Source organism: Gopherus evgoodei, chromosome 9, assembly GCF_007399415.2.
Source record: "Gopherus evgoodei ecotype Sinaloan lineage chromosome 9, rGopEvg1_v1.p, whole genome shotgun sequence".
Classification (NCBI taxonomy): Eukaryota; Metazoa; Chordata; order Testudines; family Testudinidae; genus Gopherus; species Gopherus evgoodei.
In genome coordinates, this window is record NC_044330.1 from 103,120,281 (window position 1) to 103,137,963 (window position 17,683).

General features: G+C 40.3%; 1 protein-coding gene across 1 annotated transcript in view; it reads right to left on the bottom strand.

The window, feature by feature from the left end:
- Nucleotides 1-6,486: 6,486 nt before the first annotated feature.
- Nucleotides 6,487-17,683, bottom strand: part of LOC115658042 (transmembrane 9 superfamily member 2-like) — a 39,235-nt gene continuing 28,038 nt past the window's right edge. Inside the window, exons 16-17 of the mRNA XM_030576506.1 lie at nt 17,292-17,463; nt 6,487-7,112 (exon numbers count right to left, since the gene is read on the bottom strand). Coding sequence (XP_030432366.1) covers nt 7,045-7,112; nt 17,292-17,463 — 240 coding nt within the window. The 3' untranslated portion in view covers nt 6,487-7,044. The remainder of the gene's footprint in view (nt 7,113-17,291; nt 17,464-17,683) is intronic.

A 17,683-nucleotide genomic window follows, 5' to 3' on the forward strand; every position in this document is an offset into this window, starting at 1 on the left:
CCCTCCCCTGAGTCTGGCGACATCTCCCTGCGCTGCCCCCCCCCCCCCAGTGTTACTTGTGTGGCACAGCCGGCACCCGCTATTCCAGTGCTAGGCCCACGGCTCGCACTGAAGCTGGGCCCTGGCGCACCTTCACCATCCCAGCTCCCGGCCGCTAATCCAGCCCCTGCACGCCCTCAGCACCGCTCTGCCCTGGCAGCCCCAGCTCCCACGGAGAACGGGCTCACGGGGCTCCTGACTCCCTCATTGGCCTGCCTGCCCTGTCAATCTGGCTGGCTTGGAATGCTGGCCTCTCCCCTCTGGCCCCAGGGACTGGCAGGCTCAGGACCCTGACTCCTCTGCAACCCTTCCCCTTTCTCCAGGTATTGGGAGAGGGCCAACCAAAAAACACCCCATTGCCTTTCGGTAAGGGGCCAACAGCCCCCTCACACCAGTGTCACTGTCCCAGCACAGGGGCACTGCAGAGCACAGCAGCGCCGCCCAGGCACTGCAGAATGCAGCTCAGTTAGGCAAACTCATCTCCACATTCCCCATACAGGCCTTTACCTACAGCACTGCCCGTGGGGGAGACAGGCAGCAAGGGTGACCATGGTGCTGTTGGCTGCCTTGGGAGGAGGGGAGTGGGGAGTAGACCCAGACAAGCCTCAATTGCAAATGCTAACAAACTGGATCTGCAGGATGTAGCCAGCTCCTGGCACCCAAGCCTGCCTGCACAGGCCTCCATTAGGCAGCGCGAGGTCAGTCTCCTGGTGCCAGTCTGCCCAGTAATTGCACCAAGCCCCTGCCTGGCCCAGGCACACTGCTCCACCTGGCCAGGCTCACCCTGCTCTGCCTATCCCTACTTGGCAATGCAGCATTCTGCTGGTTTTCCAATGCAAGCCCCCCTGCTCCAGGTGACCAACTGCTTATCCTCAACCTGCTGGCAGCCAACCTACTGCAGAGTGCACTGGTCATACCCTGGCAGGTGGCCAGCTCACTGCCTGAGCTCTGTCTCCTCCACCTGTGCACAGTCCTGCTGGCCCTCCTGACCTCTTCTCCTTCCCTGGGGTCAAAACCATTGCCATAGTGTCAGTGGATCAGTACCTGGTAGGGTTGCCAACCCTGGGGCATTTTCCTGGTGTCTCCAGGAATTAAAAGATTAATCTTTTAATTAAAGACGTTATGTGATGAAACCTCCAGGAATACGTCCAACCAAAATAGGCAACACTAGTACCTGGTCATCATCCACCCACCTCTCCTACACAGCCAGGATGATCCCTAGCAGGAGCAGTGCCCTCATCCTGCTAACCTGGCTGCTTGGCATCAGCCACCTTCAATTGGCACAACTCCCTGTGCACCATGGAGTGAACCTCCAGTGCCTCCTACATGGATCTCAGCATCTCTCCCTCCTTCTTCAGGCCACTGGCTATCATGCTGGGCTGCTATGGGATGGTGCTCTGGGAATGTGCTGATGACCCAGTGTTTGAACCCTGGGACCAGTCACCTGCAACCCAGCCCTCACCATTGCAAAGCCAATAGGGTGGGCTTCATGATCATGGCCTTGCACCTGCTATGCATGACGCTCTCCAGCTTGCTGCACATGTGGCCAGGGCTGGTGGCTTAGCTCAGTGGTGCTTCTCCCGTTCCTCTGCCTGTGCTACCTCTACCCCTACATCTACGGCTACATACACAAGAGCACCTGCTAGGAGATGGGATCAGACCCACACATTCAGCATCATCCAGTAAAAAGAATGAAGATGAAATCACTTATGCTATGCTACTGTAACCCTTCTGCCAGGCCGAATTGATAGCAGCAAGAGCCGGGTTCAATACATAGGGGTCCCTTCCCTACAACGTAATGCGAAACCAGCTCGAGCCCCCACCCAGTGACCTGGAAAAATCTTACATACACTCCTGGGCGCCTTGAAGAGGCAATACTTCCCCTCTCGCAAGCACAGAGTCTCAGTGTAGCAGAAAATATTTAATAACATGAGATAAACAATAAGCATTAAATTGGGAAAACACCTCAACTAGTTCATAGACCAAACCATGAGCAAAGACCCACCCTAGGAAATTGGGCTGTGTCCTTTTCCCTGGGCTCTTGAGTCCAGCAATCCCCAAATCACCCCAAGACTCCAAAGTCCAATAACCCAAATGTCCTTAGAGTCCAGCAACCCAAAGATCACTCACAGTCCCAAAAGTCCCACAACCCAAAAGTCTCTGTCCCTGGTCAGTGCAGCCCCCGAGTTCAAGAGTCTATCTGCAGAGGTTTCCCCCCACCCAGCCTGAGTAGAAAGGGGCACCTTACGTGGTCCGGGGCCAACTGCCCTGCCTCTCCGTGGGGTTCTGCTTCCGCCTTCTCCACGAACTGCTCCGCTCTACCAGCCACTCCACTCTGCTCCAACAGCCGTCCTCACAAACTGCTCCGCTCCGCTTTGCCAGCTGCTCTGCTCCACCAGCCATCCTGTGATCCGCTCCAGCCATCCCCACAAACTGCTTGGCTCCGCTCGCTCTATGTCCCCACAAACTGCGCCAATCTGCTCTGCCAGCTGCTCTGCTCCGCAGTAGAGCTTCAGGCTCCTCCACTAGTTAGCACAGTACTCAGTGCTCTCAGCTCAGTAATTTTAGCTCTTTAGTGACTTCAGCTCTTAGTGATTTCACTTATAGTATGGGAGCTCCAGTGCTGGTGCACCATTAGCCCAAAGTGAGTTCAACTCGGTAACCTGTATCTAGATTCTTAAGGGAATCAAAAATCAGCTCTGATATTCAACAGTGGAGAAAGGAGTAGGTGCAATTGGTGCTGCTGGCTCACACAAGGAGCCCACTTCACAAGGTACAGCTACCTATCCCCAGCCTCTCTCCATTCACTGGGTTTTGGAACCCATGTCCCCTGTCTAGCAAGTGTTATTTAGTTGATGGTGAAACCCTTTATCATAAAAAAGTTTCATAGTTCCTCATTTACTTAATGAGGGTGACACCACTTTATTCTTCCTGCCCCAATAACAAAGAAATTCACAGCTGTGACAGTAACCATTTTAGGCTGCTGTGGGCTATGCCAGGCGGGGTGGGTGTGCCTATGCAAACACGATCAGCTTCTGAAATTCTTTTTCACACTCGCCATAATTCACCACCAGATATCAGGGTACAGCTCATCCTGACTCTGCTTACACTACCACAGCCCATTCTGTACCTGTTAACTTTTAAAATAGTGGGCTGAGCGGACCACTTTGCATCAAGTCTAAATTAAACACAAATACTTACGTGTCTTTTTTTTAAGAGATTAAGTAAAGCCAAAAAATGTATTTGCGCTCTTCATTGAGCACAAAAGCTGCCATCAAATTCTTTCCAAAGAGCAGTTACGTTTAAAAAAAAATAAAATTTAGAAATATCACATCTTGATTGCCCTGTTTTTAAATGAAGACGACCTTCTAAAAGATGATGAGGATAGCTTGAGATCAGAGTCATACTCAAGTTGTCCATTCAAAGCAGGGAGTGGGGGTTGTTGGGTGTTAAATTAATAGTAATTTTTAGTATACTAGTATTTAGTAAAAAAAAAAATTTATTAACTGTATTAATACTAAGTTTTAGAACTGTATTAATTCCCATCTTGATTCCAGATCCTTTTCTCCCCATTGAGGAGACAGCTCCATCTCATGTTTCAGTTTATTGTAATCTCACTGTCCTAATACAACAATTCTGTCAGCAAAACATCCACAGATTGGGAGGGAAAACATATTTCTACCTTGGAAATTTGAAAGCAGAATTGAAACTGTCCTTTGGAGTCATATTCATTTAATCACATTTATCAGACTGTTTAATTAGTTAATAAAACTTCCAATGAATCTGGCTGCTATGTACATGCTAAAAGTCCTTGTGAAGCTTTTATAAAAAGAGATAATTGTATTTTAGACGAACCTATTTTAAAACTTTAGAACCTGGGCCGTGTCACTTGCGAGTTTTGTAGAGACCTTACTCACCCCACATCCTATTTTTAAAATTTCTGGTGGTTAAGCAAAGTCAGTAACTAAAAGTTTATTTTAGACAATGCCTGCTTACAGAAATTAAGTTATTAATCTGGCAACCAAATCCTGCTGGGACATTATGCCAGTTTTAACCCCAAATTCCCTAAGATGCAGAAGCGATTTCAGCTGACATTTCCTGATTTTTATAGTTCAATGAAACTCTTGAAGTATGACATTTATCATAGGAAGTGTCTTTTGTTGAATGGCATCAGTTTCAACATGAGGATGAATACATTGAACACCACTGCTAGGGTTTCTGGATGTACACATGGCCTGATTCCAGATCCCTAGATGGAGGCATTGGGAGGTCCAAGTGCTCAGCAATGCTGAAAAATAAGACCCCTTGACTCTTAAGAGGCCACATGGCAAGCAGGATCACACATGAAGTGCACAAAAAGATGTGTTAACTGCCTAGCAAAGCAACAGTATTTTTATAGCAAGTTTCCCTTGATCAAGTACTTAGAGTAGTGTACTGCTTATTTGTAGTGTTCCCATTAGGAGTCGTAACTGGGTACAGAAAATGGGTGGATTATCATGGAGAAAAAATTATAAAGTTGTTTAATTCCCCCTTTCCCCTCCAAAATGTGACAATAAAGTAATTTATTCTACTTGTCTCCATATTCTGCAAGTTTCTGATTAGGGGCCATTCTAGCATCGTTTTGAAAAACAAATTTGGTGGGACTGTACAATGGTATTATGGAGCCAGAGCTGCTTATAAACTCCGTGAGAATGTTACACCCATGCTCCTCTCTGGACCTGTAAAAATTATAAACTCTGCAGGAAGAGAGTTATCTGAGCTAAAACTGAAGACCTTTGGACTTCTGCAGGAACAGGATTACTACAGAGCAGAATATCGGCCAAAAAGGAGCCCCTGAAAAAGTTGTATGAACCCCCAGCTTATCCTTAGCTGGCTGGAAGACAGGCTTTCTGTATTGAATTTACTATCCCATGCTCATGCTGCCTAACATATACTCAGACACACCTCTGCTCTGCTTGACCAATGGTCGATTTTATTTTAAAACTAATATTTGCACCCACACACATTTGCTAGCTTCTCCGTACGTCTCAGGAAATAGAAGTTTAATTCATGCCATTCTCAAACTTTTTAAACATGAAAAACTTTTAGAAGTTGTAGAGTTATTTTCTTTTAAGGAAACTCCTCAGACAAGACCATGATACCGTTAAGTTTATAAATGGAAAACTAGTTTATTAAATATTAGAACACAGTTATAAAAGTATTAAAGTCCAGAGTAACCCTTTTAAGGATTCCATCAGACTTAATCATACCTGATTTCATTAGGTCTTTCAGTACCATTGGCCACAAGGCATTGTTGGTCATTCACCTATGGAATCTGGCAGGAATGAAGAGAATGAGCCTTCAGTGGATTTGTTTCTTTGAGAGGTTTCAACCTAACCATGGACAACTGCTTGGCATGCCTGATAGAACTCCAAACACCTCCACATGTGAGATCCATCAGTCACCCTTGTTCACTATTGACACATGAATCCACAAGGGGAAAAGATGTCTTGGACTGCAATGTCATCAGCATGCCTGTGATCCTCAGCGCTTTTTTTTTTTTTTTTTTTTTTTTTTGCAGGCGGGAGAGGGAAGATCATAGTCCCATTATACTCCTAATGGCCGACAAGCAATGGGGGATCTGTATGAAAGCAAGCTGGCTGTGATTCCAACCTAGATAAAATGGAAGTAGTGGAACATAGGAATTGCCATACTGAATCAAATCCAATGTCCATCTAGTTAAGTACCCTGCCTCCCAGATGTTTCAGAGCACGAGACGCTGCAGTAGGTACATGAGGGATAATCTGCCTCATACATCAGTCTCATCCTGATCACTAATAGTTAGATGTCTGTTTAAGCCTTGAATCACAATGTTTAATACCCCTTCCAAAATGTGTGTTAATGGTAACAACGCTGGATATTCTTGATAACCATGTAAAAATCCAATCACACTATATCGGTGGTCACACTGGATGATCTGGTGATCCCTTCTGGCCTTAAACTGTTTATGACATTTTGAATCTTGTTAAATTCTTAGCCTCAACAGCTTCCTCTGGCAACGAGTTCCAGTTTGATCATACCTTGTGTGAAAAAAAGATTTCCTTTAATTTCACTCAACATCCTCTTGTTCTTCAAGTGTGACCAGCATGAACGTAACAGAGCTTGTCTCTGCAATGATTTCCTGTTCACTTCCAGATACAGTCGGAGGAGTTGGTAATACCCTATAAAGCCCTGGAGTGGATCTGGTTAGGAGAGGGAATGCCTCTCATCCTATAATCCAAAGCAGCAGTTAGGCTCCACTTGCAATTGTTCCCTACATTCGAACACTCCATAACTAGCAGTACAGCCCAGAACTAAGGGTTTGTGCCTTTGAGAATTATCCCTTTGGCAGCCCATTTGACAAAGTAAATGAATGAAACTTGTGCTTAAGAGTGGTGACGTACTTGACAAGAAAATGGACAAGTCAGCCAGAGTTGTGCAGTTTTATTTGAAGAAAAACAGTGTTGATATCCTTAACAAAATTCTACGTTACACTAAATGCATGTTCCTTTGTATGATGATAAACAAGCTGTAAAGAAGGTGCACAATACTATGTACAATCAGTTTTAAGTTAAAAAAGTTTCACATTTTTACATAGTATTTACTGGACGGTCCTATGCTTTGATGGTAAGAGTAAAAAGAAAAGTAACAAAAATGACAAGAAACCTCAGCTGGAAAACTATATAATGCACTATTTTTAAAAGAAAAAATAAACTGGTTTCATTGCATCATTCATTTGTTTTAAGTCAAACTTTGTATGTGGTATTTTTAAAAAATGATTAGAATGGATTAACATTTTCAGGAACAATATGACTGGTGTACATGTTTTCCAATGCTACTATTTCCATCCATAAAACTTGTATTTTTTGCCATATAGGCTGAGGTTCAGCTTTTACATTTTAAAATAATTATGCAGTAGGTTTCTCAATACATGGTAAAAATATATCACAGCAAGGGAGATATGTTCCAAAGACACTTTGAAATTCTTCAGTCCACTTTCACAACACTGTAAATCTTACTAACAAACCAGAAGCAGGCAAAAAATCCAATCGTCCCTAAAACAAGAAGAGTGTTAAAATAGTTAGTTTACCTTCCATACATGCTTCTGGAGCAAGTCTAGTAACAGACAATTCCAAGCAGGACAGAATATCCCATTATCCTCCAATTACCTATCTAGAAATAAAAGTGCACTTTTTAATTTTAACAATGCACAACCTGGGGCTATTAAATCATCAATTTCAAAGCTAATAAGGACTTTTAGAACTTTGTTGCATGATGTGCCTGCAACCAATAGAACATGGTTACACAAATCTGTCATTAGCAGCCATGTAAATACTCTAAATCAACTAGCAGTTAATTTCCTCAACTGTATGCAACATTAACAACGTATACATATGCAAAGGCCATGTCCAGCCCTCTCTTTAGGTCATACACTACTGCAAGGCCATGTGATCTAGTGAACTTCCCACTCACTGGGAGTCAAGAGACCTGGTTCTATTCCTGGCTCTGCCACTGATTATGTGATTCCAGATAAGTCACTTCAACTCTATTTTTCCTTTATTTAGACTCTCTCAAGGACAGAAACCGTCTTACTATGTGTACGTATGTGACTCCGTTGTACAGGGCTCATCTTGACTAGGGCCAGCTATGGTACAAACAAACATTCCAGCTGGAGTGTGGACCAACCTACCACTGAAAATGGTAGCCCAACTAAATTTTCAAAATCCACCCTTTTGTGGAAGGGGAGTTCACACGAGTGAGCTGTCCACCTCCCCATCAAGCTACACAAATGACGACTTGAACTATGGTGTGAATTTCCAAGTGAAAGTAATTAGCCTCTGGAACAATTTATGAAGGGTTACAGTGAGCAAGTTGGCAATTTTTAAATCAGGACGGAATGTTTTCCTAAAAAATGTGCTCTCAGAATTGTTTTTGGGGAAATTCTCTGGCCTGTGTTATTCAGGAGGTCAGACTAGATGATCAGAGTGGTCTCTTCTGCTCTATAAGCACGGGTTGAGCAGCCTGCAGAAGTTACTGAAAACTTAAGGCAGGAGTAACCACTGCATGGCAGGAAGGTGGAGAACAACATAGGGTAGAGGAAGAGACTGGCCCAGGGCCAGAATATTTTCTGTTTTTAGTGTAAAGAGCAAAGCTGTGGCTGCCTCACCCACTATCACTTTGATAGGGAGACTGGAAAGAAGGAGGGAAGACTATGCTTCCTTTTCAATTACTGGGGACATGTGCAATGTGTCCCAAATATCCTCCCCATTAACTCAATTGAAAGTTGAGGGTAAATATGTTTCTCTCAAAATTCTGCACCAATTTCAAAGGCAAACTTTATGAAATAAATATGTTGCCCTTCTAACAATCTTGCATCCAAGGAGATTCAATATTGAACCTCAAAACCCCTCCAGGAAATAGCTTTGCACATTGGTTAACTAAGGCACAGATGTAAAACTACATGCCACAATTAATTCCCTCCCCACGGTAGGAAAAAAATCAGTGTTAGCTGAACAAGTTTTTAAAAAGACGGTGATGTGCTGTGTTTTACTGCAACAGTCCTATAAAGATTCACTGGACCCTTAGGAGACATACCCAATCCACTCCCTCAGAGGCTTTTTATAAACATAATTATGGAAAAAACAGATCATGTTCAATATCAGCTCTATAACCTTATATATGCACCATCACAGGCACAACCACGGGAAGGGAGTCTCAGGTTCTTTATTAGACTATTTTACCTTTCACATATTTACTGAATTATCTTTCCTGTATTTCTATCCATCTAAACCACTTGCTTACCAGACTTTCACAAGTGATCAATGAGGAGCCTTTCTTCAGTTGCTTCCTATTATATACCTGCTAGTTCTTGTGATAGTTCATTTTGCCACATATATTTCTAGTAAAGGGCTTTTTGACAGTCTACTATTAGGTGCTGTAGATTACCCTTTTCCTCCAAATCTCCAGTTATACTCCGAAACAGTGGGGCATGGCAGATTTATCATGCTTGATAGGAAATCATACACCAACCACAAAAGAAATTTAATTCCTCTATGGGCTTGACATCACTAAGTCTTTCTAGTTTACAGTCGATTCTCTCATTCCTTCCCATTGTGTCCAATACTCTCGTATCTGCATTGTTACAACCTCTCCTTCCCTACCTAGCTCATAGCTTCTTCCTTTTAGTGTTTGTTTCTCTGTATCCCGCCTTCTTGTTATGGTTATAACATAGCCTGCTTTGAGTCTGTGTCTCTTAAAGCAGCTACTTACTGAAGTGCTATGTTTTTCTTCCATGTTTAACAGATTAGGTATATTAAAAATCAATCCACTTTTCTGCAACAGAAATTCAATATTTTACAGCACTAAAGTTTTAGCACAAGAATAAGATTTTCCCATTGCACAGTTCTATGAACACACAATTGCAAGTATGTACAAGCTTACTAGAGAAATATACTCTATATAAACACACCCATCCACTGACCCTTGTTACTCTGGACCTTCCCCCCCCATGCACCACTTTCCCCTCAAAGAATGACTTCATTCAAAATATGAAATTCCAAGTGAACAAGAATTATTTAATCTATGATCAGGTTTCTCAAGTACACCAATAGAATCACTTGCCAACCTCCCTCCCCAAAATCTGCTCAACAAATCAAAGAGAAAAATATTCCTTTTCTTGGAGATTTTGCCAATTTAGATAGTAGATATTAGCAGTTAAATGTAAGATGTGTACTAGTAAATGCATAAAATGTGGAGGCAAATGTCAAATACCACCTGTCACCCTGAACTGCAAGAGGCATACAGATGTAGCTCTTAGAAAACTGCTAGACTTCTAATTTGGATTTTGTCCAGTAGCCTATATAATTACTTTCATCACCAGTACACAAAATCTCCCCTAGCAATATTATAATGGCACGTCTGTAGTTAGAGTTCAGTCACCGTTTCCATTATAAACCCTAGCATGCACTGTAATTCCTCCATCCTAACAAAAATTTCTTAAGGATTTAGAATGTGGATGGTTGTAATGACAAGAGACTTCAAAGGGGATTTAAGTCTATGGATACCATTATCTGAATCATAAATAGCCCCTAGTTGATAGCTATCAAGTCTACTTCAAACTCAAAGATCAAGTTTGAGAGGAACTACCCCGGTCCATATAATTTCAAAAATTTACCTTTAAGCATCCCTAATTACAAATGTATATGATGAGTGAATTATAGCAAATCAGTTGAAAACTTCAGTGAAGCAATCTTTTAAATATTCCCAACGGGTTTTTTAACCTATAGGTTAAACATTTATCTTACAGACTAACAGCTCTGTGGCTGAGTTCAGCAGATTGCTTGTTTTCAGTATTTAATTTAATATTACACAAAGCCAACATTACTTGACAGTTGGATTAAATTATTGTTCACGAGTAACCCCTACGTTTGCAGAGTTCCTATAACTCACTTAAAATCCTCTCATAAAAGCTGCCCACTTCTTCCAGGTTCCAACAACAAGACTACTTCTGGGGAAGGGAGCATTTCTTCCCCAACCTGGTGCACAACTTTATTGCTATCTGAAAGGCTGTCACTTTACTTTATAAACAGAATAGAAAAGTCAGTATTTTTCTATTGCCTTTGCAAACTTTTTAAATAAACTAACGTATTTCACTTCAACTCTGTATCGTGAAGGCCACTGCACTAAGCTGCGGTGCAGGAATAACTGAGCAGAGTGGGCCCAATTCTTCCCTGTCCAGCACCTGGTGTAGTAATACACGGAAGTGATAAATGGGTATAAAATGTTAGATTAGGATGGGTTGCACTGACCAACTAGTTAAGATTAAAATACAAACCAAGTAACACCTGGGTGAGGTGAATATAAGTGAAGGAAACAGTTATTTTAAAGGCTATTTTAAAGGCTGCAGCTTTAGCTATATCATTTACTTCAATATGATGGACGAGAAGGCTGGGATTTTCAGAGGCTCCCAAAGGACTTAGGTGCCCAACTGCCATTGTTTGAAATGTTATCAGCTAGCGTGGCACACTGGTGAGACACTGATGCCAGTCAGACAAGTCAGCACTGGCATTTTCAGATTCTCTTTCCTCTGAGCACCTCTCATGAAAGCCAGTCTTGAAATACAAGCACACAGCTGATAGCAGTTTCTCTCAATTGAAATCTTGCCTAGATTGCTATCCTTTGTTGCTTTACTTAAAATATAATTCCAGTAAATATCTGAACTAGCTTGTTAAACAGGACACCCTTTCCTGCAGAGGAGACACACTATTAGATTTCTAATTTAGTATACATGCCTGGTATCAGTTTATTAAGTTTACAACATGATGCCCAATTCAAAAACACGTCTATGTTTACCAAAAAACAAGAAGAAGGTTATTTGTTTATAAGGGGTCTAATCTGTTACCATTCAAAGCTACTTCAGTTTCTTTCACAAAGCATGGTCAAAAGCAAATCAGAATTTTCTGAAAGAATCTGTACAGTGTCTACTGATTCAAGTTATAAATTCATGTGACTAGCTATTAAGTTATCAAAGTGCAAGAAGGCTTTCAATCTCAAGTGAAATATCAAATGGAACACAAAACAGGAAAACCCACAAATTCTTTTCACTGTAAGCAAGTTTTACTCACTGTGGATGTTAACAGTAAAAATTTCTGATTCAGACAGAAAAGATAACATTTGGTCCTGAAGAATGTGTCAGCACTACACTTTTATTCCACAATCTACTTTTTTAATAGGGGTAAAGAGCTTTGATATACACTTCTCTTTGCCCCATACTATTGGGGAAGATCTCAATCACAACATAAACTCCTCTGATATCCCTAAAAGGCCTGGATTTGTTCTAGAATCAAGTGTTACAACTGCACCTTTTTATTACTTTTTATTTTAGTTTAAGTAATCCCAATCAGCCTGAAATTTACAAAAATATGAACATGGATTAGGGCAGACACGAATTTAAGGAATTACTTTATTTTGTGGTAGAGCTATCTTCAAAGGGATGTCTTTCACAATTACTTTAAGATTCTAACTTTCGAAGATAAGCCCTTAGAGCTCATCCATAGAAATGAAAGCATCAGCTCACTGCAAACCATTATGTACCTTCTCTCTGATTCTAAAGAAGAGTAAATGTAAGCTTGTTTTTTTTTAATGGAAGTTACTTAAAATTCATAAAACTGATAGTCAAGATGTTACTCAATGTCTGAAGTAACTTTCCTACCCCAAGAGGTAAAATATGACCAATACATCTGAAAACAGCTGACAATTCAGCTCTTTTTATCTTTTGTCCTCAGCTTTCTATATTGTTGAATTCTCTACTCAGTAATGCATAATAGCACTTAGCAACAATTTTCTTTCTGTGTATACAGAATGTTAGCTAATGGTATTTTTTTAGATTTATTAGTAAACTATTACTTTTTAAATTTCACTTCAATATTAAAAACACAATTACTGCACCAAGTAATGCCAAAACACTTCAAAGCAGACTGCCCTGTTCTACTTGGCTCTTCTAGCTTTATTGTTTAATGAAGAAAAAAACATTCAGAGCACGAACAGAATGTAAGAAAGCCAATAGAAGAGCACTCTGTACTTGGCTGATACTTCTTATGTACCTTAAAAGCTCTTTGTATCATACTGGTTTCAATCACTGCACAGTGGTGGGTGCTTCAGAATCTCAAATTCTAAACGTAATCTACGCAGAAGATCAAAACTCAATTTTGAACATGGCATTAACTCACAAGTGAAAGTGATGTTCAAAAACAGAGGTCACTATAAAGCAACATGCTTTGACTAAACTCAACCATTATTTGTCCCCAAGCATAAAATCCATGTAATCATAACTATCACCATTCAAATATACTTACAACATATTTATTTATTTTACTGCAATTTGTATGTTAAAATAGCATCTGTTTGGATGTACACAATAATTGTTAGGTTTGGCCAGCTTGATTATATTGGTGACAGTCATTGTTTTAAATATTCACAAGTATTTGTTCAGCTTCAGGATTCAGCTCCTACTTGGCTATTCACTACAGTCTCTTTTGTGGAGGCAGCAACCGTGTTGCCATGCATGAGCTGTTAATGATTACTTTTATACTGGATTTCAAGTACTGTGATGGAAAAATATTTAAAAAATATAGAAAAAACCCTACTGCTAACGTAACTGGAATAGTTATGCACATGAGTACATCTACTCACATACAGAGTGTTGACAGGATTGGGCCCTTTGTAAATTAAACCTAAATAAGTGGGTGCTACTGAGGAAAAGTCATGATAAACCAAACAAAACTCTTCTAACCTTGGTGTGATTGTCTAGGTACAGTAGTTTACTATCCACCCAAAGCACAGATTGTTAAATTAGAGAGGATAAAATTAAAAAACAGATTTTCAGTTTATCAAGAACTCAAACTCAAAATTGCTCACAAATTTAAATATACAAGCCATTTTTAACTTACAAAGTACAGAATTTGGAAAAACAGTCACTACCTAAAGTAATGTGATTCCATAATGACTTTTGTCATGAAATGGTTATAGAAAGCAATACTATTATTAATGTGGTTCTATAAAAGTTAACACATGAAAATAACAGAATTAGACATTATTGTAGTTTTTCAAGCCTCATTGGCCTTCCCATTAAGGACTCCAGGATCAACACATCTGAAGCTCTTAATACCATTTCAGCAGCTGCTATGACAATTTCAATCATCATTTTATATGCGAAAAGGATATTTTTAATTCTACCAATTTACATCTTGTAAGTTGAAATTGGCAGAGTAGCAGCTAACCTGTGCTAAAACCCAGACATATATTAACATATTGCTTTAGTTTAAAAATAATTAAAACATTTTTAACTATAGATTTCTTCTTTTGTAAATTACAGCAGACATCTGGAGCTTCTCTGTTTTGACAGGATTAAAGCAGGGTTTAACTGGCAACATGCCACATTCCATGTTTGCTCTCTAATAATTTAAAATTGGAAGAATTAAATCCTTCTCAGTTTTCACTTTTAAGAGACTCAAAACCACAAAAAAGATACAATCCACAGCCTTCCCCTCCTCTCCCACCATGAAAACAAGAGGAGAGACCGACTTTAGCAGGGTGTAAATAATGAGAAGGAAAAAGCCATAGCAAATACATGGCAGTTAACTTCATTAAACATAACTAACACAGGGTATTTACTCACTTGGTCAGAAACACATGCACTAATACTCTTTGCTAATTCTAGCATGCACAGTGCTGTTTTGTTACCTCAGATGCACTTGCAGGGCTTAAATAGTAAGGAAAAAACCCACCAACTTTTACAGCGCCCAGGAAAATACAGAAGAAAAAAAACTGCCTAGACACAGTTGTGTGCGATTTGGCCATATATACCTAGTCCTGCCTCAGTGCAAAAGACAGGACTAAATGATCTGTCAAGCTCCCTTCCACTCCTACACTTCTATAATTCTAGATCTATGTTAAGTGAATATAAATATTTGCAGTGGTTTTCAATAAGCAGGTAGATGTCTTTTAGAGCTAGCAAGGAGTTGTCTGTCAGTGTCTTGTAGCTCGTCAGTAACAGGATACTACAAATTAACATCAGTAGTCACAGTTTAAAATAACCCTCTACATACACAAGACATTTTCTCTATAATTCTACCACTTGCGCTTTGAGATTTTAAGTGAAATGCCATGTGTAAGGTAGGACTGTGTGAACTCTACATCTTGCAGCACCATGATGAAAGTTTATTAGAAAGATGTGATCCTGAGCATGAAGAGCATTGCACCTTGTTTTTGAACCTGTTTGTTTGCACAAGAGCCTTTCCTCTTTGGTATGAAACTTTCTGGGTCAAATTTTCAGGTCAGGCCCCAAAGTTACACTTGACACCACTTGCTTATGAATGTTAGGGAAATCCTGTAACAGATGCCCAGTTCGCATGAGTAATTTCAGAGGCCACATTTCAAAGTATGGCTCTCTGTTTGGAAGTCTAAGGAGTGTGAAGTTTTATTATCCTAAATACTCCTCTTTTTAAAATGGTGGCAAATTCTACCTGGCATCTCATTCTTCATTCATAGACATTTGCCTTTTTACCACTTTTCTTCAGGTTTCCACAGAATATAATTACAGAGGTCTTAATCATAGATCCAAGTGCAGCAGCAGATCCAAATTTAGCAAGCAAAAGTTCCTTCTCTCCAACAGGATTTGAAGTTATCCCACTAAGTAGCCAGGCACCAAATCCACTTCTCTGCACAACTAGTGTACGGAAAACAACAAACGGGCTCCAATGAACTTAATCTCAGCAAGTCTAGTGTCAGCAGAGAAGGTGGTGCAGGGCAGCAACAAAGAAGCGACTGAGGTTGGTGGTATAAACAACCCTGAGTGCATCCAAAATATATATTTTTAATTGTTCTGAATGTAAATGAGGATCTTCCAAGAAGAGATGGGAATCTAAGAAAATCCTACAGAAGTCCCATCACTTGCTCCCAAGATTTAGCTCAACTTAGCGTAGACCAGCCCTTAGTAAATTGTCCAAGGTTACAAAAGAAGTCTGTGGCACAGCAGGGAATAGAAGCCATGTCTCTGAAGTCCCAGACTTGCACCCCAACCACTGAGCCATCCTGCCTTTCTAAGTTCTAAAAGTTACAGCCACAGTCACAAGAGGCCAGATTTAGACCCTTCTCTTGAACAAATGAAGGAAGCCAGATAGGAATAACTACCTAGAAGTCTCCATAGCATGCACCCACTGAACATCAGTGTAGGAGATGGTTTCTTGGATTAGCCAAGTGCTTGCTGACTCACTGCAGCACTACAGATCTTTCTGCTGAACCTGGACCTCACAACCCCTGAGCTTTTCTGTGGGGCTGGGGAAAAGAGCCGATGATGCAATCAATAAAATTCACATATTCTTCATCCTCTATGAGAAAGCTAATGTCTAGTCACATTATGCTCCAAGTTTAATTACATCAGAAGATATGAGAAAAGTACATTCTAATAGACCAGGGGTTCTCAAACTAGGGGTCGGGACCCCTCAGGGGCTCACCAGCATTTATAAAGTTTTTATATATTTAACACCATGTTTTTAATTTATAAGAGGGAAATCACACTCCAAGGCTTGCTACGCGAAAGCAGTCACCAGTACAGATGTTTGAGAACCACTGTAGTAGACCACAGTAGGTGAGGTCCTGCCTGCATCTCAACAGCACAATACTGGAAGTGTCTCCACACTGTCTAACAACGTGCAGCCATCTCCATTGGCTCATTTCACTAGGTTCAGAACTCCCAAGACGTGCAACTCCTGCCCAAACTTATTTGGGGGGGGGGGGTGAGGGAGGTTGAGCAAGTTCTGTTCAACAGATTCCTAACCCCTCTTTTCTTCTTTGCATATGCAAGTTATGCAACATCGCATCTGCTTTACCAGCTGGCATTTCAAGTATCTGACTGCTCTGGGTATTCGGTTTCTATCACATACTCAATACCAGTTCACTACCATGTGAATATTTGGACATCTTGCATTCATTATCAAGTTAAAGAAGTTGAAAATACAAATGTCCAGTCCCTATACACCGCGTGTAATATTTGCAGTTTAAAACCTTTACGTTCAGTAATAGTTATATTTAGCATTCAGATCACTTTACATTTTCAAAACCTCTACAAATATGATCTGTTGTAAGGATTAATTAGGTATGTGTTAGCCCCACTTTACACACTGTGAACACACAGCAAGATGTTGAGCGACTTGCAGTTAGTGTCAGCGTGTCAGGATTAAATCTTCCAGTCCCACATTCATCCTTCTAGCAAAGGCCATTCTCATTTTTCGTCTCTGTTTCTTATCTTTCATTTATATTCACTATATATGATCAGCAATCAGCATTCCTTTCATTTTGTGACTTCCTAAGGAATTTCCAATATAAAAGCTTTTCTGTCAAGGGCACTTTGAAAATGTAAATCTATAATGTTCTTAGGTCCATGTTACACTACAATGCAATAATCAAGGAAACTTAAGTTAGAAATGTATCATTGCAAATTAGATTGTAGATCTTCAAGTCAGAAACAATACATTATCTATACTGTTATGTCTCTAGTGTGCATATTGTTGGGTGAGTGAATAATGGTAGCAGCAGACTCAAACCATGTTTAATATCAAAATTGCTGGTTTCTTCCAAACAAGTGTTAACTTGACTCTGGCTATAATGATCAGAAAACAGCAACCCAGAAGTCTTGAAATCATTGCACTGAATTTCACTAATAATGCTGTACTTACCTGTAAAAAGGAAAAATATCAAAACCATGATCATAGTATACCCGAAGTATAAAATGGTACTAGCAGTTCCCGTTATTTGGAGTTTAGAGAAGAAGTAATGAACCGCATAGATAAAAAGATAAACGGCTGTAAAGCTGCTCGTTAAGAATGATCTCCACCACCAATGATAATCCTGAAAGAAATAATAAGCCATCTCAGGAAAAAATCCAAGTACAAAATTAAAACTGCACTTTTATTTCAAAGCAAAGCACTATTTACAAGTTTATGAAATATTAAATTAATTCTTGGCATATTTCTACACTCATACTGTTGCTTAAACTCCTTTTCATTAAAATTATGCTTTTCCATTGCTATTTCTCTCTCTCAAAGTCAATTATGTCAGGATGTTTCAA